This window comes from Notechis scutatus, chromosome 3, assembly GCF_049901735.1.
Source record: "Notechis scutatus isolate UNSWTSFEM ecotype Mainland chromosome 3, rNotScu1.2, whole genome shotgun sequence".
Taxonomy (NCBI): Eukaryota; Metazoa; Chordata; class Lepidosauria; order Squamata; family Elapidae; genus Notechis; species Notechis scutatus.
The window spans coordinates 17,024,154-17,052,030 of record NC_142011.1 but is presented as its reverse complement, the minus strand read 5'-3'; the positions used below and the strand labels follow the sequence as shown (position 1 = coordinate 17,052,030).

At 34.9% G+C, this 27,877-nt stretch overlaps 1 protein-coding gene across 1 annotated transcript; it reads left to right on the top strand.

Moving 5' to 3' along the window:
• The first annotated feature begins 19 nt into the window (after positions 1 to 19).
• Positions 20 to 27,357, top strand: SPO11 (SPO11 initiator of meiotic double strand breaks). The gene is made up of 11 exons (XM_087959249.1): positions 20 to 138; positions 4,983 to 5,096; positions 8,138 to 8,226; positions 9,417 to 9,483; positions 12,285 to 12,393; positions 13,215 to 13,301; positions 17,373 to 17,472; positions 19,644 to 19,681; positions 21,805 to 21,881; positions 23,793 to 23,904; positions 26,923 to 27,357. The coding sequence occupies exons 1-11, from the start codon at positions 20 to 22 to the stop codon at positions 27,040 to 27,042; spliced, it is 1,032 nt and encodes a 343-aa protein (XP_087815375.1). The 3' UTR covers positions 27,043 to 27,357.
• Positions 27,358 to 27,877: the final 520 nt, after the last annotated feature.

Here is a 27,877-nt window from a genome sequence, read left to right as displayed (position 1 = left end):
AATATTTGTTTGTTTCCTTATGGCTTATTCGACAGAGACAGACTGGTCTTTGTTCACTTTATTGGATCGACACAAACTGGCCCTCAGAAAAACTTCAGCAAAACCCCATGTGGCCAGCCTCAGTTGTGAAATCTCTAGGTAATGTCATCCTAACATAACCCGGATTATAATTTGAGTCTGTTATGTTAAGGAACCAAGAGAGAGGTGATCTCCTCGTCAAAAGATGGTTGAACAGGCCAAGTGCTAATTGTTGCTGAAGCCCATTCTCACTAGCATCCTGGTAACTTCCCATGGCTGCCTCCCAAAATAACCCACAAATGTCTGTCACTCCAGGTAACAGACCATGTCAGACCTCACCAAACGGGTTGACATTCTTCAGGGGCTACTTCAAAAAGGTAGAGCAGGAACCCAATTTTCTGTTACCACATAATAGCAGGATTATAGGTAGTCCTCGTTTATTGACCACAATTGGGACTGGGAACATAGTTGCTAAGTGTAACCGCAACTGTGCTTCACCTTACATCAACTTTGCTTTGCTTTACAGAGCTATGAATGCTGTAAATGCAAGAATTCATCTTATAGTTATTTTTTCATCACTGTCTTAACTGTGAACAGTCACCAAACCAGGATTACCTGTACTTGTTTTGAAGTAAGATAATTTAATGAGTTTAGTCTGATGAAAATGCATCAGCTAGCATGCACTATACTATACTTAGCTGCACAGAAATATTTTCACACTTTTGTAACACACAAGAACATCCATGATTGGAAACAGGAAAAGCAATGTTTATTACGCTGCTTCTAAAGCTTTTATTTGAAACACTTTAGCTTTAAAAAGCTCAATTTTTAGGCAGTTAAGATTTTTCTCTTGCCCAGTAAAATGTTAGTTTAACAACATTCCCTAAAAGTTATGCTGACTTTAAAAAATAGCTGATATTTAAATCAGTTCAAATCCGTTTCTGTTAAAATCTGGTTTTATGGAAGGTTGGAAACAACTTCCAACACAAATAATGGGTCAATCAGCAGTAACTGAGTTACTGCTTGGGATAAATACAAGTCTATCATTTGACAAAAATAAATAAAAAATAGAATTAAGATAATAAAAATAAAAATAATAAATAATGAATAAAGAGGGAAAAAACACCCTCAAAAGCAGACTCAATAGATTGCTAGGTCTTTTACTGACATCAGTTTTCTATGTTTCTATTTTGTATTGGCTGCTTTATTATTGCTTCTGTTCCGGGGTGGGATTTAAATTTTTTAACAACCAATTCTGTGGGTGTGGCTTAGGTGGTAGGTGTGGCTTGGTGGTCATGTGACTGGGTGGACATGGCTTGGTGGTCATGTTATTGGCTGGGTGTGGCCAACTCAATATCACTCACATCGAGGCACGCATCTCCTTGCCTGACCTCTCATGACTGTGGGGATGCTGCAACAGTCGTAAGTGTGAAAAATGGTCATAAGTCACTTTTTTCAGTGCCATTGTAACTTTGAATGGTCCCTCCACACAAGCAAAGTGCCAGCAAAGGAGGGGGGAAAATCTCCAGAGACGTTCCTGAGACAGGAAGTCTAGTCCTGCCAAGAATGTAATAAGGGTTAACGGAGAGGCAGTTTCTGTAAGCAACACCAGAATGTTTCCTTCCTGCCTTCCTTACAGGATTAGGCCAGTAATTTCTTCTAACAACCGGTTCTCCGAACTGCTTAGAATGTTAACAAATGGTTCTAGCGAATAGGTGCGAACTGGTAGAATCCCATCCCTGCTTCTGTTTTGAAAATGTAAAGCTGCCTTGCATATTCTCAGTCTCATTTATAAATGTCTAGTAAAGGGTGGAGGAAGAGAATGGAGAAAGGCTCTACGCCAAGGGTCTCCAACAGGGGTGGGATTCAACCGGTGTTACTACTGGTTTGGTGACTATGTTTTGTGTGCGCACGTGTAAAAAACCCTTGAGCTGTGCCGCCTGGACAGCTAAAAAGTGCTGCGCGTGGGTGCCACGCAGAGGTTGAAAAAGCAGGAAATAAAGGACAGGTAAGAGCCCAGGCGGGGGGGGGGCAAACAGCAGCAAACACAGAACCAGTTCGGTGTCTGATGCTCTTCAGAGCTACCAGTTCTATAGAGTCGGGCAGAACTGGTAGCATCCCACCCCTGGTCTCCAACCTTGGCAACTTTAAGACTTGTGGACTTCAACTCCTAGAATTCTTCAGCCAGCAAGCTGAAGTTGAAGTACACAAGTCTTAAAGTTGCCAAGGTTGGAGAGCCCTGCTTTATGCCCAATGCCACATGTGCAAGCTTTCTTGCTTTTTATTGATTTCCAGTCCTTAGTACAGGTCATTCTATAGTTCATTTAGTGGCCATTCGAAGTTACAAGCACTGAAAAAAGTGATGTGACAATTTTTCACACTTATCACCATTGCAGCATCCCCATGGTTACGTGATCAAAATAGGTTTTCTTGGCAACTGGCTCGTATTTATGATGGTTGCAATGTCCAGGGATGGTTTAATGTCGTTTTGTGACCTTCTGACAAGCAAAGACAATGGGGAATCCCGTTTTAATTAACATCTGTGTTACTATATTGATTCACTTAACAACTATGGCAAGAAAAGTCATAAAATGGGGCAAAACTCACTTAACAAATGTCTCATTAAATTTGGGCTCCACTGTGGTCATAAGTCGAGGACTACCTATACAATGTTTTTTTGCTCTTAGGATCCCTTCCCATTTTTAAAAATTAGGGAGGACCCCAAAAGAGCTTCTGTTTGTTTGGGTTATATTTATCATGATTACCCTAAAAATTAAAATTAATGCATTCATAAAATATTAATTGAATCATGTAAAAATAGCAATATTAAACCTAGTAACTATAACATCAATATATACAATAATATACAACGCAAAGAGTGACATTGTTTTAATTTTTTTTAATATCTTCAATATCTAGTAAATGATTTTGCTTTTAGGTATCACCAACAAATGAATAATAAGCTGCCCAGATTCACCTTGTAGGAGAGATGGGTGGCATAAAAATTTAATAAATAAACAAAATAAATGAAAAAAAATGAAATATGGATTTCTAGTTGAAATGTAGCTTGCATTGCTACTTTCATTAGCATCATTCACTGTAACATCTGTAATAAACAATGATTGGCTAACTTTTCAGCCTATATTAATTGTGCACAAGCAGCTCTAATGCTTTGAATTATCCTTTTTGCACATACAAACACAAATCATTTGAAAGTTTGCATTCCACAAATGAAATTGGAAACGTTATTGTTATCTAATTTAAGGAATTTGTCATCTGATACAATTGCCATGAACAATTTAGTATTTCTAACTTTAATTTGAAATAATAAATCCTAACCCACAATTGCTGAAACAAACACACTACAAGAGATTAATTCTGCATCTTTTAAAATTTCTGTTGTGAAATAATGTTTTAAGGGTATTTCTATTTCTGTTGCCAAAAGAAAAGAAACTATACTCATGCTGTGACTTGTTGGAAATGAGCTGACAGGCTTTATCCTTGTGTGATACACTGTTCCTTGCCGTTCAACAGTTTAGATTTGTCTTTAATTACTGCTGAGGTGGGTTTTTTCTTTTTAACTTGGCATGTGTGGCCAGTCATATAACTTTTTATTGAGGGTTACTTCATTTTTAAGCAGCGAGAGCTGAAACGTAGGAAGAACTTATGCAATTTCTTTGAATGAGTATGTCATTCAAATCTTTCTCTTCCCATATTTAAAATGCTCTCAAACTTTGCTGGCTCCAGAAATCTTATTTACACATTTCTAAAGATTAAATAGAAATCTATCTGGTTAAATGATTTGATTTACAAAGAACAATAATATTGGTTAATATACATGGATCATTATTACAACTGTAAGTACTGAAAGAAGTGAAATAATTTAGAAAAAGGAATGGCTAATCAATAATACCAGGGTTGTCCATTTCCCATTAACTCAGTTTTATTCTGAAACATTTCAATCTAAAACATGAGCAATAATAAGTAGAGAAAGATATCCCTAATCTTTTTGAATAACAAATATTAGTCCTCTTAACAATACCTGTAGAATCATATTTAAAAAGCACTCAAAAGTAGCAGTAAAAAAATACTAAATGTTGAAACTCTTTTACCATTCATTAAATCATTGAGTTCCCATCTAAGAAAGTACCATATTCAGATTTCAACTAAATGTAAGCAGTATTACATTTAATACATAATTTTAGTTAGGAAATTAACAGTTCATATTATGTGTCAAAAGAGACTTTTGATTTGTGTGTGTGTGTATGTGTATGTGAACGGCGGTAAAAAATCCTAATCATCATCTTCATTCAAATGGGAAAGACTATCGATCTTTCATCTATCTATCTTCTATCTATTCCATCAAAATACACACACACACACACACACACACACACACACACACGTGTATGTAGAGAGAGAAAGCAGTACTAATATACTTACTTCAGTCCATGATATATTTCGCCTCCCCCTGCCACACACACACAATGTTGTTATCCAGCCAAAACCTTTATATAATTAAAAACCACAGGCATTCATTCAAAGTGTCAGATCAAAAGGTTAATGTGCTATGGTAGAGAGGAAGTACTTATATTATATCCTTGAACTTTTATTTTAAGTTTACAGCATTTAAAAACAAGTTAAGTCAAACTCTGGCCAAAGCTAATATTACATCATATGATTGAAAAACATTAATCATAGTTGTTTTAAATCAGTTGATCCAAATATTTGGCTTGATGAAAAAAATCTTGTGAGTATTGGCTAGAAATGCACTTCTTAAGGCAGAATCTTAAACATATGAACCCATTTCTACTACTGGAAGCAAGACAAAGCACTATAAAATGTTTCCAGAATCTTCAGAAATCTAAAAAAAAATAGTTAGAAGGCAATAAGGAAAAATATTTTGGGAAACCTGGAAAATGATATTCAATCCATATGAAATTATATCTTATAACATCTTTCAGCTCCGAGGTACTGAGATCAATAGAAAATGTTATTGAAGATGTTATCATGAGTTTGTCCAAAAATAAAGCACCTATTCTTATCTTAAGAAACAGATCTGACTGGGGAAATATACAGTAAGTAAACTATGCTTGCAAATGTATTATATGCAAACATTATAGGTAAAATATTATATATATCTTATTAAATCTGTAACCTGTGATTTAAATTGCAAATGCCAAAGATAACATTATGAACACTTTTGGTTAACAACCTACATTCTGAAGCATTAGATTAGACTCAAGCAATTCTATAGTCTGAACCAGAATCTAATTTTGTACCTATTCATGATTAGCAAGGCTTTTGTTTATTTCTGATTTACCTGCAGCATATTTAAAAATCTCACTAAAATAGTTTTTCCATTGAAATTCTGATGCTCTGCAGTAATTGTGAACAGGTATCCTTCCCTTTTGCTCCACCCCAAATCCTCTCTGCAGGACTTATGCTGACACTTTAAGGAATTTCCTCTCCCAGCAGGAGCTGTTCAGTTTATGAACAGAACTGTGGGTTTGACAGATATCTGTGTAAGGTGAGGTTAAGAGATTTTTGAAACTTCAGAACCTTGTGTAATTTGGAGTGGGGTTGATCAAATTCTGCTTTTTGCATGCTTAAATGATCGGCTGAATGGAGTTTATACTAGCCAGCTGATTGATGTTCTCAGGAGAAGAGGTAAAGCATGGAAGTGTGATTATTAACACTAGTAACCTCCTTGTTACTAGTGACATGACATGGAAACAAATCAGCTGCCAATTAAGTGCTCACTATTTAGGAAATTAAACAGTGATTCGAACTGTTAGCTTAATATGGAAGCCGATGGAGATGGCTGACAAAAAAGAGAAAAAGACAAATAACAAAAACCTAGGAAATCAAATAATTGTCAAATAAATAGTGTGGAATTTCCATAGTAGAAATTACAGATTATAGGCAAGTCACTATAATAGAACTGTTCCTGAATCTCATAAATAGAGATTTAAAAATATAGAACTGTTAATAATTGTGTTTTTATTATCTATTTTTTTCTTAAAATGTTTTAAGAACTATGAATGCACTAGAAATCAAGATTAATTATACTAGTGAAGAATTTATTCTATATTTTCACTTCATTTATTATGCAGCTACATAATAGGTTTTTGGATTTTATAGTTCAGAAATTTGAAATTGACTTAAATGGTATTACATTTGGTAACATGAAAATTATTGTTACTATTTTTCAATTTTACATTCTTCAGTTTTAGTCTACGAAAATTTGGGAGAGACCACATTGATGATAGAGCAAAAATGTTACATTCAGAAATTTTCAGGAACAGCAGCATAACCAAAAGCTACATGATAGATTAAACACTGCAACTCTAGCTCAATCTATAACTAAAGGTTTGGCTAACATGTTTTGTTGGAGTTAATTTAATCTGGATTTGTGAACTTTAGAATAGGAAATGTTGGATTCTATGTTCACCTCCTTGAGTACTACAATAAGGGCTGGACTAATTAAATTGAGACCTAAGTTTAAACACAAAGAAAATAAGTAAAAAGTAACCCATTTCTGAGTTTAGATTCACCTGACAATAAAGCAAACCAAAACAATTTTATATATAATGTTATTACCTAATCATGTTAGCTAATCACATTCTTTCTACATATAAGGAAAACTGAAAATTGACTGTAATTTGTATCAAATTTAAATGACAAAGAGTTTTCTGTGCAACTACTGAAGTAAAATGAAATTAGACAAGATGACTAACTTACTCTGGATCCATTTCAGTACCTTGAGAAGTCACAAGTTTTTTAAAGGCTAGAAGATTTATTATGATTTTATAATATAGTGTCTTCTGCCACCTTAAGGATATAAAAAGTAATGACTTTGAATAGCAAAATGCAGCTTCAATGATTGTTTTCTAATACCATAATAATCAAATATTGGTATAATTACATTATACAGTACTTTGGAAATATGTTCAGTGGATTTAAAAGAAAACATTTATCCAACTAAAAAGAGAATATATGAGCTCTGAAATTAAAGAAGCTAGGGTTACCAATGCAGTGGTCTTATTTATAAATAAGCACAGCTCAGGCATTTGAATAATCCAAGAATGGAGAAAGCATAAGGAGATGTATCATAAATCTATTCTGTCCATTCTGTTTCTCTTATTAGACAGGGAAGGCTTGCAGGTAAACTGGACTCTAATTCATCTGAATGCAGAAAATAAACTGTCCGTGTGTGTGTGTGTGTGTGTGTGTGTGTGTGTGTGTGTGTGTGTTTCTAATAGACTTATATAAGTATCAACCTTTTTTTTTAATCCAGTGCATTTTGTATAAATGAGTCCCATATTTCATTATACTTATGCATACAAAGTCTATGTCTATAGGCAATCTGCTCATAAATAACAGATATAATTAGGATTTCAATCTATTAAATAAATGGGAGTGTACAAAATATGTTTCATTCTGGACTTTAAAAATGTTTCAGCCCCTTTTGTGTAGGTAATGGTAACTGCCTCTTTCCACCAAGGTCATCTTCTTTGTCCCTACATTTATGAATCCTGTTGAATTTTAGAGGAAAATTTGAAAGTTTGAAATTTGGGGGTTTTCTCTGAGGTGAGCAGTTTGACTGAGGCCTTAGTCACTTCCTGGAATACTGGTAGTGGATTATACCATCCCTAGAAGCCTTTCCTTTTGTATCTCTCTGTATTATACGATAGTACTGTGCATTTCCCTAAACACCCATTATATACTCCCTGGGAGTGGTCCTGGGGTGCATCTTGTGAATGCACCCCAGGACTGAAGCACCAGCTTAGACATCTGGAGCTCCATTGGAGGAAGACAAAGAACCAGACTGGTTTTAATGATTCAAAGCCCATATTGAGAATTAACTTGAAGTGGTAAATACAGTGAAACTTCAATACTTCCCAACCCTTAGTGCAGCTACGGATAACCATCTAGTGGCCTGGAAATATTAGGCTCAACTGTGGTCATAAATTGAGGATTACCTGTACATTTTATCTTTTTTCCTAATCTTTAGTGTTAAAAATATTCTTGACTTTTATGCACTACCAATCCTGATGAATAAAATATCAGATTATTAGTTCTTCTTTTAAATTCCTGATTTGGTTTTCAAAACTAGTTTTACAGAAGCTGTAGGTTTCCAGATGATATCTAATTGTACCACACAACAAATAAGAAGTGACAGTCCTAAATCAGCAACAAAGTTTGGTAAGTTAAAGAAACTCAGCAATATATTGATCTATTTTGTTCAAAAACATTTTATTCCAATCCAAAGAATGCACAAATGGATGGATCATATCATTTAATTGGGGTCTACTTTTGTCTTCTTTGCTTCAGGATAAATTGTACAACAGTTTGTTTTGACTTGAAGCATAAACCTTGCTTCATAAAATCCAAAGTTTTATAGGTCTATTTAGTAAGAATAATATAGAAATAAGCAAGTTGCTAAAATATCTTTGGGTTGAAGCTTCCTGGATCTACATAATAAGCTAATCCTCCTGTAATTTTGCATGTATTCTTGTTACTTTTCCCTCTGCATAGTGGTGTAATTATGGCATTGTTCTTATTGATAAGCAGAGATGTAGTCATTGCATATATTTTAAAGAAATCATAAGCCATACCAAAATGAATCCATCTCCATATTTTAATGTATTTTCCATTACACCATCTACATATGAAGCCTTAACATTCTTCAATTCAACATTCTACACTCTTTTATATCATTCCCACTATTCCTATTCTCTTCATTCCACCTAGTTCTTTTTTTTTCTTCTGGATCACATTTATTCAGAATATTCTATTTTTTAAAAAAATTATTCCATTATCACCATTCACTGGAAGATAACTTAGAGTTATTACCAACCTATGGATTCCTTTGCAGTATTTCCAACCTATACCTCTAAATAACCCCGATTACCTCAGTTCATATTTCCTGAGATCTTTTAGCTCTTTTATTCAATTAAATCTTCGAAAACCTTCACTTCTCTGCATGTATTCAACAATTATACTCTATATTATCAGATCACTTTCTTCAGATTGATTATATACTTTCCCTTTCTCTTAGTTCCACCAACACACACTATAAGTATTTTTCTCTCAGTTCATTTCATTTATTAATTCATGCTCTTTACCATTTAAGCCTTTTTATTCCAGGCTGGAATTTTTCTATGCTATGGTTGTTACCAGGTAAGTGAATAAATATTGATCTCCATTGTCTGTTATGGTTTTCATCAACTGAGTGTTGACATAAAGCCTTACTGTCAGATAAGGTTTAGACTAGGTTGGAAATAGTGCTGACATTAACAGAAATAAATTGTCTGACAAGCACTTAAAGGTAAAATACAAGGGATGCAAATGTTTCAGGTGGCAACTGCATGAGGTTTTGCTTTATGTTTCAGCTTTGTGTCTTAAAATATTATCTATAATCTACAAGATGGTTCAGGCAAACACGTATGCAACAAAAAGGTAATAATCATATTTAAATGTATTTGTAAGCTTAAAATAGACATATACAATTGTGCTTAAAAGTTAGTGAATCCATTTAAATTTTCAATATTTCTGCATAAATTTGGCCTAAAATGTGATCTGTTCTCCAAATTCTAACACTAGTTAAAGAGAACCCAATTAAACAAATGAGTCGAAAGCTTTGTATTTCCTAATTTATTTATTAAGGAAAATGATCCAAGCTACATATTTCTGTGTTTATCTTTATTCACTTTATCTTTGTGACAACTAGCGAGGATCAAGTCTGGGAAACCTTCTCAAGTTACATTTCTGCCTTTTATAGAACTATTGTCTTAGTAGCAGGGATGGAATTCTACCAGTTTGCACCTATTCGCTAGAACTGGTTGTTAACATTCTAAGCAGTTCAGAGAACCGGCTGTTAGAAGAAATTACTGGCCTAATCCTGTAAGGAAGGCAGGAAGGAAACATTCTGGTGTTGCTTACAGAAACTGCCTCGCCGTTAACCCTTATTACATTCTTGGCAGGACTAGACTTGCTGTCTCAGGAACTTCTCTGGAGTTTTTTCCCCCCTCCTTTGCTGGTACTTTGCTTGTGTGGAGTGACCATTTAAAGTTACAATGGCACTGAAAAAAGTGACTTATGACCATTTTTCACACTTACGACTGTTGCAGCATCCCCACAGTCATGAGAGGCCAGGCGAGGAGATGTGTGTCTCGATGTGAGTGATATTGAATTGGCCACACCTAGCCAATAACATGATCACCAAGCAATGCCCACCCAGTCACATGACCACCAAGCCACGTCCACCACCTAAGCCACGCCCACAGAACCGGTTGTTAAAAATTTTGAATCCCACCCCTGCTTAGTAGTGATTCTTCTTCAGAGTTATCCCTACTGCCAATTATAATTTCATAGAAACAACCTCAAGAGAGGTATCAAATGATATCTGCATTTTAACAACATCACACAAAATTATTTAATACTTGTGTTAGATATCATGGCAAAATTATATAACTATATCATTAGTATGATGACATATGATGTATATGTCATCATTTTGATGCTGTGGCTGTGGCTTGTAACAGACGCCTATGATGTGACTCTTACCCTGTGAGCTTATTGTGCAACAGTGAATTAATTTCGTAACAGCTTATTTGTGTTGTACAAACATATCCTCTGTGATAGCATTTCTATTGTGACCTTCTTCACTACCATGATATTATTTGAAATATTGAGGCAGTGAAGTTATTCATTGAAACATAAAATCTAGTTCACCCTTCTAAAATATTTTTGAAAGTAATTCTACCAAATATATTATATATGAGATTACCTAATTAACCTACAAGACTGCTGTGTTTTTATGATGCCAGAGTAGCTGTTTCAAGTTTCAGATAAATTAATATGGCTGATCAAATTTGGTCATTTAATGATATACCAATAACGGAATGAAAGGAATCATTTATTCTCTAAACAGATCCAAACTTTACAGATGCCACAAGAGCAGTCTAGTAAGTTAGCACACATTAACAATAATATTTATTATATTAAAGTTTTTCTCTAAGCATCTCAATTCAGGATTCATCATTTTCAATGCCATTTCCCAAGCTTTTGTCCTTTTTTATGGTAAAACAGACTGGAAGAGAATGTAACCAGCCCATTTTTTAGAATAATCGTGTTTATACTTATACATAGTATCAAATGCATGCTTGACAAAATAACAACAACAACAACAACAGCAACAACAATAACAATAATAATAATAATAATAATCATCATCATCATCATCATCATCATCAACTTGGCCCACGGCACACCTGACATAACAATAGTTGAAAAGAAAAAGGGTTGGTTCATTGACATTGCAAGACCTGGTGATGCACAAATTGAAGACACCCAGCAAGAAAAAATCACAAAGTATCAGGACTTACAAATTGAAGTTTAGCGACTTTGGAAAAAGAAATTGTGTGTTATCCCAATTGTGATTGGAGCCCTTGGAGCAATACCTAAAGTGCTACCTCGCTATTTGGAAATTCTGAATTTATCAGACTTGAATACCCTGATTCTACAAAAAAACCACCCTACTTGGAACAACTTATATCCTCCGACGCTACCTTAACAGTTTATAGGTCCTTGGTTAGGACTCGAGCTGTTGAGCTACCAATCAGCCCCAAAGGCTGTGAATCTCACTAGAGATATAATAATAATAATAATAATAATAATAATAATAATAATAATAATAATAATAATAATAATAATAATAATAATAATAATAATAATAATAATAATAATAATAATAATAATAATAATAATTTGTCAGGCATGCATTTGATGATATATATAAGCATAAACATGATTATTCTAAAAAATGGGCTGGTTACATTCTCTTCCAATCTGTTTTACTATTTATTAATATTGTTATTGATATTGTTACTGTTACTGTTACTATTATTATTACTATTGCTATTATTACTATTATTATTATTATTTTAATGGTCTCAATATTTTGTTCCTCATGTTAGGTCAACAAACTCTGACAACTTGTAAAAATCATTATTGAAAAATTCTGCATAAGAATAGTCCTGAACACTGCCTTGGGGGGTTTTCCCTAAATTTTCACTTATTGTAGAGACAAAACATAAGATTCAAGGAAGATGACAGAATGGGGACAGGATGATGTCCACTGGCAATACTTACGGGATGCCCTTTACTAAATATTCATGAGTACTACGTATTTTTCTAAGTAGCATTGAAATCTCTTGAGACTGTCTATTTTGCTTTAAAACAACATTTTATTCTCACAGAGATATCTTTTACACCGATACAGTACTTTTTGGTAATCAGAGGGTTGTGGACAATATTATAAATGACATTTCCTGTATGCTCAAGATACCCAGAAGGACTCTACATATTGTTAAGTATTAAATGTCTCTTACACGATCTAATAATAATTTAGTACATTTAGGTGGGGGGAGGTAGGAAATAACATTTTTATTAATTTCTGACAATAGTAAGCACAGATAGGCATGACAAAATAAAAATAGAAAACTCGTATCTATATCTAATGAATAGATTTGTTGGCAGGTGCAAATCATAGAAAGGAGAATAAAGTGTATATTTGTGTATATGGGATAGTCTTTTGTCATTTCCTTTCTCTAATGACACTCAAGAAGCAAACTATTCAGTATAGCCAAAAGAAAACAAAATAATTCTTATTTGCTCTTTCTGTGACTGCTGATTTACACTATAATCTACCTTGAAAAAGAAACATTTCAGTGTATTGTTTCAGTACTGTAGTGTAAAAGGGAAATACCATCCTCCTATGCTCTAGCAAGACTATCATGCCCAGAAAATTTCCTAAACTTTCCCCATTAGCCAAACAAAAAATGCAGTTGGATAGTTTTGAGGGATCAGTTATTAAAGAACTTATATATTGTCTAGGGAAAGGTTTGGGGGATAGTGGTCAAATTTCTAAAAATGTCAAATTGGTATGGAAATAAGTCATGCTATTTATGAACATGAGGAAGTGGTTGCCTAAGACAATATTAAGTTCAGCCAATCCAAGAACTGATAAAATTTCCTGTGACTACAGTAATTTATAACACTATCACATTACTTGTGTTCGCATAGGATTAACATTTTTTCCAAGCTAGCCTATAAATAATGGTTAAATATATTATTATCCTGGTGACTATGTAATTACTATCTGAAGTTACTTTTTTTTTTCTTTGCAGCTCTCCACTAGCAAAGGGTGCATTGCTGGTGATCTTAGTTATATTGAGGAGGATGGTACAAAAGTAAATTGTACTTGTAGTACCACAGTATGTATAATGCATTATTATTTCCCGATTTTATATAAGGTGCTCTATACTAGTTGAAGTACATAGATGACATATTTTTGCTCAATGCATTATGAGGCCTTGTAATTTTTTATTCAGGAGCAACATTTCCCACTTCAGTTCTTTAAAAAAAATGACAAAAATGTTTTTTTTTGTGCAAAATTACAAAAAAACATTATTCTTTCATAATTGCTGGTAAACTCTGGATCGCAAACACATACTCAGTGTTATACTGTAGATAGTTTACAATTATTGTTGCTTATCCATTCCATCAAAAACAGAATTAGTGCAATCTGCATAATAATTTTCAATCTGACTTCAGCATGACAATCTGCAATAGCATTAGGTATAATATGTTTAAATCGCTAGAGAAAAAATTAACATTGAATCACCCCAAATTTAGAGAAATTAAGCACTCAAATATTTCATGGCATTACTGTATATATTCAGAAACAGAATCATTATTTATATCCATTAGGTTTCTAATATGATAATCCAATTATTGGGGCTTGGGTATAATTTTACTGAACTGAATATCTGAACTTTCTCAACTTGCACCTAACTAATGCACATTGTAGAAAAATCTTTTTCTGCACATGATATAGTCTTCACTTTACCTCTGAGTTGGGAATGTTATGTGGATTTTACTAACAAAATACTAGAGAGGGTTGCTTTTTTTTCTCCAATGGATTTTATTTAGTCTAATAAACCCCCAGTTCATAGAATGTTTCTAGTGTATGCATCCCATCACACTATAAGATAATGACTCTTGAAGGATGATTAGAATTATTGTGTTAATATATAAAAATCATAACACTTACAAAGTAATGAACAATTACTATAGTTAATTATTTTGGAAAAGACTTCTAGACATTTACTTTTGCTTTTTATTTCATTATTAAATAAAAAGAATTATTTTCCTCAGTTTCTAAAACAATTTGATGTCTGTTCTTTCAGACACCTGTACCATCTAATGTAGAAGGAATAAGAAGTATCCTTTAAGAAAAATGTATAGATTAAAGAAAGTAAAAAACAAAATGAATACTTGAATAAAACATTTACTAAAGATTCCATATAAAGTGGTATCGCTGATGCTAATATTGTTCACATTATAGTAACAGAAAATTATATAATATCCAATACTTTATGTAGTGCAATTTAATTCCAGTATATTTTCTTGAATCCTTTAACATTACAGATTTAATTACAGATGCAAAATTTATCCTAATTATAGAAAAAGATGCAACTTTTCAGAGATTGTTAGATGACAACTTCTGCTGTAAAATGTCCCCAAGTATAATAATTACGGTACGCGTTTACATTTTTCTAAGCAAATCCAAACATTCTCAAATAAAATTAATTGTCCAGATTCATTTCAATTGTATTTAGGTCTGGTTTCAGAAGAGAAACTGCATTGGTCATACTATGTGGTGGGCTACTACCAGTATAATCTGAAACCATAATCCTGTTAAAATTCTCCTGTATTCGTTTCAGCAATTTTCAATGCTATCAATTATGCCATTCTTGTAAAGACTTTGTTTAATATTTTATATTGATTCTACTGATAGCTAGATTGTTTTTGAGAAAATGGTGCTAAGGTGTTTGTGCTCAACCACAATGACATTTGTGCTCTGGGGCTATGTGGAAGATTTCATGTTATTGTCCATGCCATGTGAAACTGGTAAGTGAAGTAATTCAGATGTTAAGAATGCAATGGCACCAGCATGGTGATTGTAGGCTGATCTGTTCTATTCCTGGGGTACAATGGAGGGATTATCCTATCATCCCAAGATGACAACATGGTCATCACCAAAAATCATCACAAAAGAATAATGTAAGCAGTATTGTTAAGCCAAATCTGATTTACCTAGTAGCACTTCATGTTGGAAGGAGTCAGGAAGGAGCAATAATCAAGAAGAAAAGAATCCAGGTAAATCTCAACAACTCTGGGTTTCCAAGTAAGGAGAGGTAAGATAGGAAATTGGAAGTGTTATTTCCAACCATTTGCTTGGTGAACCATTTGTTTATTTATGGTCAAACCACACAAGCCCAGCTATATGATTAACTAATAATGGGTGCCCATTACTCCCCGAAAGCCAAGGTTTCAGCCTCATATTTACACAGTTTTCACACAGTGGCACTGACACTCTTGGATTGAAGACTTATAGTTCTTCTCATACTCTGTGGAAGTAATAAAAAAGGTTCTGATTAAGGCTAAAATAGCAGGAGCCAAATCTTCCTAGAGTCTTGTCACCTTTCTTTCTTTCATCTTCTGAAGACTTAGCTACAGACAGTAATATATCATCTGAATCATTGAAAATCTTAATCTGTGTTTGATTGTGGGACTGTACTGACAGATAGCTGATGAGTTAAAGCTCAGACTAGTTAAAGTAGAAGCTTGGTGGTTTGCCTATCCAGGAAAATGTTGCACAATCTACAGTATATCAGCAATGCCACATTGCTCTAAGGGTCAAGTGCAGGCTTAGAAGGGGTTGCAGATTTATCTTTGTCATTAAGGCACAATATCTTTCCTACTTAACCGAGATTTCTCTGGCTTCATTAGTTCCAACAACAATGCATTGTTGGATAGCAGAGAGCTTTATATAGTGGAAAGAATGCATGGAAAGAGAAACACTAAAGTTAGGAGTGTAACTGAAGGTATTCTTGAGGCTGCTGCTTCTTGTATGAAAGAAAATAAAGATAAGCTTTATTTAGAAAATAATTCAGTGATAGGAAAGCCTTAGTTATTTTATCTACAGATAAGAGTTCATAGTGTGAGCTTACAGCATGCAAAAAGAGTGGCCCAGAGAAGTACCTGGTCAGAGTGTCTGGTCAAAGTGAAAAGAAAAAGAGAGAGGAAAGAGAGAGGGGAAAAAAAGAAAGTGATAAAATCCCTGAGAATGCGAATTTAATAAAAAGGATATATGTTACATGTAGTTGTGCAAACTGGGTCTTTTTAGAGAAGGAATGGAGATAAAAATACAAAGGCCTCCCGATGACTGTCCCTGCATCTATTGTCCATAGTGACCAGTGGTGGGATTCAAATTTTTTTACTACCAGTTCCGTGGGCGTGGCTTGGTGGGCATGGCAGGGGACAGATACTGTAAAATCTCTATTCCCTCTCCACTCCTGGGGGAAGGTTACTGCAAAATCCCCATTCCCTCCCCACTCCAGGGGAAGGATCTGTAAAATCTCCTTCCCTCCCCACTCCAGGGGGAAGGTTACTGCAAAACCTCCATCCCCACCCCACTAACCTGCTTTCCAGCTACATTCTCCTGTGCAGGCCAACAAAAGAAGACCCAGCCGATCAGCTGGGATTCGAGAGGAAAAGAATAGATGGGGGCGGGGCCAGTCAGAGGTGGTATTTGCTGGTTTTCTGAACTACTCAAACTTTCTGCTACTGGTTCTCCAGAACTGGTCAGAACCTGCTGAATACCACCTCTGGACCAGTAGGTTTATAGGTAAAGAAAGCTAGTGCCTGCAGAGCAGAATTCCAGCTTTCATTGTGAAATGTGCTCTGAATCCAGACCTTTGGTTGATATAAAATATGTGGGAAGAATTACTGACACTATCTCTACTCAGGGGTGTGAATAGAGCACTGTGGGGACCAAGGCAAACCTTTCAGGTGCGTGATCACCTTATCATTACACAGTGAGATCCTCTTGGCATTTACCCAAATGTATTTGAGACACTGGAAATTGCAAATCTTTTAAATTGTGATATCTGCCTGATTTGTATCTAAAAGCAGGTTTACCCTTTGGGGTTTTTTTCTTCAATTCCTTTAATGATCATTGTATGTTATGCCCTAATTCCCAGTTTTCACCAATCTTTTTAATACAGCTTTTAAATATTAATTTTAAGGGTGTAGATTTTATTGTCTTTATATTAATGTTTCATCCATTTAATGTGAACAATTGTAAAACATAATTATACTCATTGGAAGCTGAATTTACAATTCTGTAATAAAGCATTTTGTTGAGTAGAAGTACAACCGTGTCTAAACATATATTGAAAAATGTATCATTGTTATAAATATCGTAATTATTTCTTCAGGGAAAAGGTGTACCAGATATCAATACAAGACTACTAGTCAGAAAATTATGGGATACTTGTCATGTACCAATCTTTGCTCTCATGGATGCTGACCCACACGGTAAATATGGGGATTCTCTACTATTTATACCATATGTCTAGCAATGTAGATATGATGATGGGCATTTTCTATCTGAGCATAGAGGAAGAATTCTTTTTCTGTTTCTCTCCCAATGCTGCCCCGTCTGAAAAGGGATAGATTTCAGCCTTCGTCTTCCCTTTCTTTTAGGGATAACAGATTGTGGTGGGGAAAATCCAAATCATCCATAGATGACAGTAAACATTTAGAATAAACCTTTTGCTCCAGTGATCAACCCATTTTTCTACATTCAGATTCAGTAACCACACTCTAAAAAAATTTAACACACTGGTATATATTACATACAGACATAAATAGCCATCACACTAAAACTCCTTTTTTACAACCCTGTAATCTATTTTATTTCAAAGGAAGTATGCTATGCAAAAAAGAATAAGAAACAGTAATAAAAAAAATGAAGGCTCTAACTAAGAGAAAGAAAATATAGATCAAAGTTATTAATATAAACGTATATCATTTGCTATTCCTTTCCATGTCTTTGCCCTCTGGCCTGGGGATCCAGTAATATAGATGTGGAATCTGTACAGTGGTTATATTGTTTGGGAAACTGACTGCACTCTTCCACAAATTATGTTTTATGGTTATAATGGTTTTATTTAGCATTCAACACTAATCCATTCATGACCTTTCCTCTTCTGACCACAGATACTTATTTCCATTGTATTCAATTTATATTATGTTTCTCCTGACATACTCTTATATAACAACATAGGCAAAAGTATAAACACTTTTTACAAGCCATTTGGGTATTTAAAAAAGCAAACTTTCATTTGTTGCTACAAACGACTTACTGCCTACTAACTTTCTATTTGACATCTTAAAATTTAAACATTTTACCGTGATAGACAAATGCATCTCCTTTCTCTAATCAAACTCCTTTCTTTCCTGTCAAACAAAACTGTCTGGTTTACTGTTACTTTAATTTTCAGATCTTTAATTTTCAGTTCTTGTTGAATGTTGTGTAGATCATACAATCCACTTAACATTCATTGCAAACCATCCAAGTTTTCAGGCAATAAAACTTATCTCCTGAATCAATGGCTTTTGCAGAAGAGCCAAAGAGGCATAGTGTTGTGATCTCAGCCCTGCTCTTTTTGTATATGGGGAAGAAACTGATCTATGTACAAGCCAGGTGTGGGGAGGGGCTTGGATTGCAATACTGTACTTGCTATCTGATCTGCATACAAAAAATGCACACATTCACATCGCCAACTACCATTCCTCGAAAATCACCAAAATAATTCCTTATACATTCAGTAATTTTAAAAGAAAAGGGAACATCACACATCCATATCTTCTGTCACATTCAGATATGAGCTATTTGCTAAGCATTTAATTCTCACACATACTGTATACTCCTTTTACTCTGTTTAGCAATGGACTTCAACTGCATATTCATGCAAAACGTTTTTGATTAATTGATTTGATTTGTATTTCACCTTTTCTATGGGAACTAATTCAAGCTTCTTGACTATCATATACTATCTCTAAATTAACAAAGATATAATGTTTTATTACATTACTATATTTCTCACTGATTTCCTGAAGAACAGAAATCTGGTTTCTATACCCTTTGCAAAAAGTGCACTACACTTCTCAGATTTTGCAAATTATTTTGCAGTTTGCTTAACTTTTTTTTTTCATCCAGTCTTTTTTCCTTTGTCATTTTACCTGTCAATTTTTTCATATTTCCCATTATTCAACATAGTTATGTTGCATTTTGGAATGAACTTTTCATTCTGCTTCAATCAGCCAGTTTATTTACAGTTTATTCTGTTGGAAGATTAATCCATCTACTAATACTGTTTCATACAAAACTCTTTTTCTCTTCCTCCAGACATTCTACTACATTCTATTTTCTTCACTTTCTTTCACTTCTTTTTTCTTCTTTGTCTATTTTTCTTCCAAGAATCTCTCTTGACACTACCAAGATGGTAATATGTGCACACATAATGCAAGGTGAAAAATCTGTTCATTATTTCTGTCTGGCATTATTACTGATTAGGAACTTCAAAACTCTGTGTCTTCTCTGGGACATCTGTGTTATGCATATACTTAATATTAATTCATTCCTTTGGATTCATTGCTAAAACATTGTAAAAAAATTCCTGGAAAATATTGTTTCTGTACAGGTATTGAAATAATGAGTATCTACAAATATGGATCTGTGGTAAGTTTTTATTAAATTTAAACTTGTCATATTATTTCACAGTGAATGAAATGTAACAGCGTGTGCATATGTATGCACACATACACACATACTTTATCTCTTTCTCACATTTTGGCTTGGAATTGCAAGGTTGTTTTGAAACCAAACTTTTCATATCTTTTAAATGATCAGGAAAGGTAGATTGGGATTGGTCACACAATTAGAACATCAATTCAAATATTGAGGATTCAGGCAGATAAAAAGGTCAAAAATATACTGACAGTTCATTCAGAGCAAGAGAGTATCCTTCTGGGCATTAACAATAATCAGTGGTAACATGGAAGTCAGGAGAAACTCCAAATCAGACTACAGTCATATCTTAATCTACAGAACCACAAGATCCCTAGAGAGACGAATCAAGGGGACACTTCTGCCTTGTTGACAAGTATCTGCCTGTGCTTTCATGGGGGGAAGAGAGAGGTTGAGTTGCATGTCATACTTTAACAGTTATGTTTGAAGAATAAAAAGGGTAAAAGAATTTTAAAAGAACAGGCTGAGATATAATGAGAATGTCAAGCCTGCATGAATCGCAAGACAAAATTAGACTGAAAAGCTGATGGACTAAAGATGATAAAAGTATTTTAAAAAGCTTTAACTGGTTAAAATTGTATCATGACAACACCTATGTCTTAAAATAAGAAGGAAAGCATGCAAAACACAATCACACTGATTTATGGTACTTCAAAAAAAATGCACATATCCTATGTGTCATTAATATTTTATTATTTACTTATTAGATTACAGAATACCGTGCTCATACTCAGAAGCTAAAAATGGCATACATTATATTCCTTTCTCCTATTTTCCCCTCAACACTTCTGGGTTGGAGATTGGACTGAGACAGTCATTGGCCCAGAGTCTAAAGTGTACAAAAGGGTAGATAGAAAGACCTGAGTGTTCTTGGTGCCAGTCGAACACTTCAATTATAGTACCACCCAATCTTCTCTATTCTGAGAAGAGAATAAATATAAAAAGTGTTCACTCACAACATGAACCATTTTTGTTATTAAATTTTCAGTGAAGAACACTTTTAGGGCATATTTATATTAGTAATTCAACAGAGGTATATAGCTCAATTTTTATTTCACTCCCAGTCTGTGAGATAAATGTCATTCTATCCCAAATCCTTCCAATGCTTTTTTTTTTTTTAAAATCAAGCATAAGGTTAGCTATGGCACACCAATGTACTGCATGGGAAAATGCTTCACTCCCTCTTCCCTTCTGTAAAGAATAACAAGTTGAGCCACCAATATAGAATACCCAACCATATGTTTGCTGCAGCATTGTATGCCTATGGCACTGGCAGCATTTAAAAATACCTAGGCTTGAGATGGAAGGTATTTCTTCAACAGCCTTTCCTCTTAACTGTATTTATTTACTTGATAACCAGATATCTCTCATACACCTGATGTGGTATAAAAGCAGTTCATCAAAACCTTGCAGAGAGAGAAACAAATAAACACACTCCCACATGTTGCCTCAGCCTGCAAATGCTCACTTTGCACATAGGGAAGAAGAGAATGAGACTCCATTGCATACTGTAACCTTTGTTGTTCTCCCCTTTGGCTAATTTAACTGCTTTTTGCCACATAAAGAAGTGGGGCTTTTTTTATCATGCTTTCTGTTTTGCTTAGGTCTAATATAGAACACATTAATTCATAAATGGATGTAACCCATAATTTTTATACTCCTGCTGAAATTTTAGAAGAGCTGATTCAAATAATGCAGCAAAAAAGAGAACTTGATTCTCTCATTATCTAATCAATTAGCACTGCCACAATTTGGAGAATAAAAATAATAAATTTCCAAGTAAACGATTCCAGCAACATGGATAGGACTCAGTTACACTAGCCGTGAGGGCACAATTGGAAGAACTAAAGGACCAGATTAGGGACTGATCCTCATGGAGAGTATCAATCTATCTATTTGGATGCTAATTGTCAACAATGACTTGATGGCAGATAACCAGTCAATCAAAGTAGATATGGCTACAACGATATTAATCATTAAAAGCCTCATTTTATTAAGTTTCAGTCTACTAAAAACAGACATATTGAGCAAAAAATTGTGATTTCATATTTCAGTCTATGTCGTTTGAAGCCCATCGCCTCACAGTTCCAGCTGTAAGATGGCTTGGCCTCCTTCCATCTGACGTTTATCGGTTAGTTTACTTTCAATTTTTTAAAAAAGCAAATTTCATTTTTTTCTTAATAGTTAGAAGAGTTCTATTGTTTTTTTCTGCACAATTTTACAAGGGAGAAGGCTGCAGGATAATTAGAATTAGAATAGAGCTGGAAGGGACTTGGGAGGTCTTCTAGTCCAGCCCCTGCTCAAGCAGGAGAACCTACCTTTTCAGACAATTGACTATCTAGTCACTTCTTAAAAACCTTCGGTGATGGAGCGCCCATGATTTCTGAAGACCCTAATACATGTAAGAGTATTGCATGACTAGAACTTTGACTTAGTTACAATTTTTCATTCAGTTGTGGCACACCAAACTATGTATATTCCATGATTTAATAAGTATAGGTAGTCCTAGACTTACAACAGTTCATTTAGTGACTATTCCAAGTTATAATGGCACTGAAAAAGTGACTTATAACAGTTTTTCACACTCACACCAGCCTCCCCATGGTCACATGATCAAAACTCAGACGCTTGGCAACTGATTCATATTTATGATGGTTGCAGTGTCCCAAAGTCATGTGATTACCTTTTGTGACCTTCTGACAAGCAAAGTCAATAGGGAAGCCATATTCACCTGACAACCATATTACAAACTTAACAACTGCAGTGATTCACTTAACAGCTGTGGTAAGGAAGATCATAAAATGGGGCAAAACTCACTTAACAATTGTTTCACTTAGCAACAGAAATTTGGGGTTCAGTCAAGGACTACCTGTATAAATGTATAAATAAATAGTAAATATATAATAATTTAATTTCAGAATTTCAAGTCCCATGCTTACAATATATATTCTGATCTATTAGGGATTTCTGCCAGAACTTCCAAGTCTCTTCCAAATAACGTGAAATACTGATCCATAGAACATAGAATAGAATTGGAAGGGACATTGGAGGTCTTCTAGTCCAGCCCCCTGCTCAAGTAGGAGAACCTATACTATTTCAGATAAGTGAGTCTCTTCTTAAAAGCCTTCAGTGATGGAGCACCCACAACTTCTGAAGGCAAGCCATTCCACTGGTTGATTGTTTGCACCGTTAGGAAACTCCTTCTTAGTTCTAGGTTGCTTCTCTCCTTGGTTAGTTTCCAACCATTGTCTTGCCTTCTGGTGCTTTGGAAAATAGGTTGACCCTCTCATTTTTGTAAGAACCCCTCAAATATTGGAATAGTGCTATCAACTCATTCCCAAATCTATTTTTGCCCAAACCTTGAATATTTAGCTCAAATAGCAGGCTTTCATTTAGTATCTATATTTCAGACTGTAAAAATGAATTATTTAAAGAATAATCATACAATTTAGAAAAAAACAAAAATTTGCTATTTGGGCACTATGTTCATGTAAGAATATAGATATGCTGTATCTGAATTTCATAGAATGTGCATTGCTGCATGCTAAATCTCTGATGGAGATATGATGGGAGGACTTTCTCTGTTCACTTTGATTTAAATTTTAAACATACTCCCTCTATAGAACAGTATTATATACAATTTTATCACATCTAGGTCTTCAGTAGCACTAGTAGCTCTATCTCAATGCCTGGATGAGAGAAAAAATGTGTAGCAAGACAGCACCAGTTTCTAAGAGTCTTACAGCAGATATGAAGCATCCTAAACTATCATCCTCCTTCATTCCTTTCCCTGTAGCAAAATGACAAAACAGGCAAGCACTAATGACATGTGGCAAGGAAACATATTAAATATGTTAGTGTTCCAATTATATGATGAGCCACTTCATGGTCCTTAAAATGTGCAAAGCCTTTAGTTGAACATTAATATTTGATGGTATTAATATTACTGGACCTTTACTTCAGTTTCATACTGTTATTTATGAAAAATAAAAAGAAATCTTTAATTGAAAAAATAAGCAGACTAATCAAACTGTTTTTTTAGATTGAATGTTCCTATGAGTGCACTAATTCCACTGACTAAAGAAGATCAGAGTAAGCTAACTGCTTTACAGGCAAGACCATATATTGCTCATGAGTCAGCTTGGAAAAAAGAAGTACGTATAGATCATAATAAATTCTGTATTTTGTATTATAAACAGTTTGAGAAGATTCTGTTGGTAGAGTTCTAATATTTGAGATAACTACATGTCCCCTCTTTAACTTGAGAATGACTAATGAAATAACTCATGAGCCTTCTTCACATCTTCAGCCCATAGCTGATGTTAACGGACTGGTTGCTCTGAGCCAAATTTTAACGAGTGTTTTTTTCAACGTTTCCTGGCAAAAGCCTTGATCTTAGAAGATATGTTGCATTTGACAGAGATGAACTAATTATATATTAATTTGCCCATCATCTATTGGCTACTTGACTGGGGCATGTATGTTGTTCTACTCCTCTCCTCTGGACAGCATGCTAGTAGCCATATTGGCAGGTTATGTTCCTCGTGATATATTCTATGCAGGGATCCCACAAATCCTTTTTAGTGTGTCAACATCCATGTCAGCAGGTCACATATGATAGCAGCCCTTGGTTTTAGGGGGAAAGTCTTGATACATTCAGAGCTACAGCCTAGTGTGAAATGTTAGTATATCTATCTGATTGACATCCCTTGTAAAGTGTGCTGACAAATTGTGGGAGCCTGGCAATACAGACACAGAAAATCCGTGCTGACATGTTTGTGTTGCCTCATGTACTGTCAAAACTCCCGGTCCAGGGGCTGGATGCATCATGCACTGGCCATACCCATGCCCGGTTTAGCGAAGGGGGAAAAGTCCCAATATGTCACATGACGCTGCCATAACAACGTAAGTTTAACACCCCTGGACTAGATGATAATAAAGCTGGTTTTGTGGAATTGTACTTGTCTCTATTAGTATTAGAAAATAATTTAAAAGAACTCCAAAACTCAGGTGCTCCTCTCTGCTGTTCAACATAAACATTAGCTCGCCAATCTAAATAATTAAAAAAACTTAATTTTGATATTTGAATAAAGAAATAGAGATGTGTTCGGGTCTTTTCCCGTGTAAGATTAAGAGTATCTTGGCGAAGTTTCGGCGAGGTCCCACTTGCCATCCTCAGGCTGGTGCTTTCAGCTTTGTGCCAGTGCAAGCAATGTGTGATCGGAGCTGCTGTCTCTCTATATATACTGGGGGGGGGGCTGGTGTGCTGGGCTGGTTGGCTGCGCTGCTGCCTCTTGATTGGTTGATGGAGTTGATGTTGGTATAATGGGCTGTGTGATGGCCTTGTGAGTTTTGCTGTGGAGATATCCTGGATCTTGTGCTGTAATCTCCTGGGTCGTTTGTTTTGTAGTGATTACAGGACCCAGGAGATTACAGCATAAGATCCAGGATATCTCCACAACAAAACTCACAAGGCCATCACACAGCCCATTATACCAACATCAACTCCATCAACCAATCAAGAGTCTGGCAGACAAGACACACATAAAGACTGAACTATGCACCCTGACTAAAGTACTGACAGCTAACGGCTTCCACAAAAGCAAAATCACCAGCTTGATCCACAAAAACACATAATGGAGACCTAGAAGATGAACATGAGACATAATGGAGACCTAGAAGATGAACAGACCTATGGAACAGCTGTCCTGCCCTACATAAGAGGTACTACAGAAAAAAATCAGTAAGATACTACACAGGCATCACATCAAGACTGCCTTCAAAACAGACAGAAAAATAGTAGCCATCCTAAGAAACCCCAAAGATAAAATTGACCTGGAAAACCAAGGCATATATGAAGTCTCCTGTGCATCATGCCCTGCCACATACATTGGACAGACCAATAGAAGAATAAGTACCTGCCTGGATGAACACAAAAATGCAGTCAAAAAGCTGGAACACACTTCCTCACTAGTCCAACACATGAAAGCAACAGGTCATAGCATCGACTTCAATGGCACCAAAACCCTAGCCACTATAGAAAACCCCAGCCACAGAATTATCAGAGAAGCCATAGAGATTGAAAAAAGACCTGAAAGCATGAATAGAAGAGATGATTCCACCAGACTGTCAATTATTTGGAAGCCTGCACTCACAAACAAAAAAATCTCCACACCACAAGCCAGGCAAACACCTGGGCACAAACAGATCCCCCCTGATACCTCCAGCTCAAACACACCCCAACCAGGCACCCAGATGAAACCTAGCTTCCTAATAAATTATAGCCGTCCATTTACTCGGAGCCAAGCTGCACTAAAAGCCTCCAATATATGAACACAATGTTGCCAGCCAATCAAGACAAAAAAAAAAAAAGCCACGAAACAGACAGAAGATATCAGAGACACCCATCAAGCAGAACACAGCAAACTCCGAGACCAATAAACACAGACCAAGACTCCCAACCAATCAGGATGAAGAAAAAACCATTCTGGCACAGCGTAGGCTAGCCCCAAAGTTAAAACTGAAAACGGCTGTGAAAGTCTGACTCACAGACGAACACAACCAGAAGCCTGATGATGGCAGATGAGAGTCTGCTGAAACGTTGCTACAACTTTAAAAGCACAACTATAATGACGTGGGAAAATACCCGAACAAAGCTGAATACCATACATATATAGAGAGAGGGGGGGAGGGAGGGAGGGGGGGAGGGAGAGAGAGAGAGAGAGAGAGAGCGCCTTGAACTGGAGGACTTTAGCTTTGAACTGGAGGACTTTACAGATTCTAATCTAGAAGAGAACATCAGAAAGTTGTCTTGTAACAGTTGAGGCTTAAATGCCTACCTAAAAAGGCAAAGAACATTGGCATTTCGTAGCTGCCTACGTGCTAAAGGAAATGTCTGAGATGTATAGGCTTGACTTGTCCTGACAATGCACTGAATTTAAAAGATGTAAATGAGGACAGAGAGACAACACGCAATTCATCTGGCACAATATTGTACCAAAATTATCTTTTTGCTACAAATAACCTCCGTTTGTATTTATGTATTTTGATTTTGTATTTTTACATTTTATATTTGTAATGTGGAACACATGGCATAAAATGCTTGTCTTTTGAATTACGAATCTATATCAATGTTAATTGAATTGCTAATTTCCAATGCTTTTCTTTTACAGTTAGATATTATGGAAACATCTAAAATGAAGGCTGAAATTCAGGCTCTGACTTCATTTTCAACAGATTATCTTTCCAGGATATATTTGCCAAACAAGTTGCAATTCGGTGGATGGATATGAATATCAAGATACATTTTAAAGATTTTTAATGAGTATTTTGAAGGAATATAAATGAAAAAAATAAAAAGATATAAGAGAAATATAAGAGAACAAAAGAGAAGGTATAGATATTCCTAGTGGACTCCAATTTATTTCAGAGGTGTTAAGGCAGGTCATACAAAATTTTCAGTTATGTAAAATACTTTCTATGTGAATTAGTATTTCTCTTTTTTTTTTGATAGAAAGATTTCTTATCTAACATTAATTTTCATATTTTATAATTGCTTGTTTCAAAGAAAAAATTTGGTTGACAAAAGGATGTTAATATTGTTTCACAAATGCTTTATCAGTTTACTAGTTAATTAAAAGAACTTCTTCATGATGTGCTAAGTTTAAAAATACGATATAAAGTTATAATAAATCGAGTAAGAAAATCTTTGTTATCATTATTTACACTACATTTTAAATAAGCCAAAGAATCAGGTTTTTTAAAATAGTTTATGTCTTAATGAAATCAAACATGAATGAAAAATTGTTAAGGATTTCCCCTCTTTTTTGTAAAGTGTGTAAATTTGCACATGGTCTTAATTTAAATGTTTTGAATACAGCCTTCTTCCAAAAGGCAAGGAACAGTTACATATAGACACACCAAAAATTTCTGTTATGTGAGATGTTTGTGAAATGAATTTTCCCAATTTTACCACTTTTCTTGCCACGGTTGTTAAGTGAATCACTACAACTGATAACTTGGTAACATGGTTAAATGAATTTCGCTTCCCTGTTTATTTTGCTTGTCAAAAGGTTGCAAAAGGTGATCACATGATCTTGGGAAATGGTCATAAGTATGAGACAGTTG

Excerpts from the sequence above, each read along its gene's own strand:
- SPO11 (XM_087959249.1), top strand. The coding sequence starts at position 20 with ATGGCTTATTCGACAGAGACAGACTGGTCTTTGTTCACTTTATTGGAT. Across the intron at positions 139-4,982 it reads CTCAGTTGTGAAATCTCTAG|CTCCGAGGTACTGAGATCAA; the intron begins GTAATGTCATCC and ends AACATCTTTCAG. Across the intron at positions 23,905-26,922 it reads AGTCAGCTTGGAAAAAAGAA|TTAGATATTATGGAAACATC; the intron begins GTACGTATAGAT and ends TTTCTTTTACAG.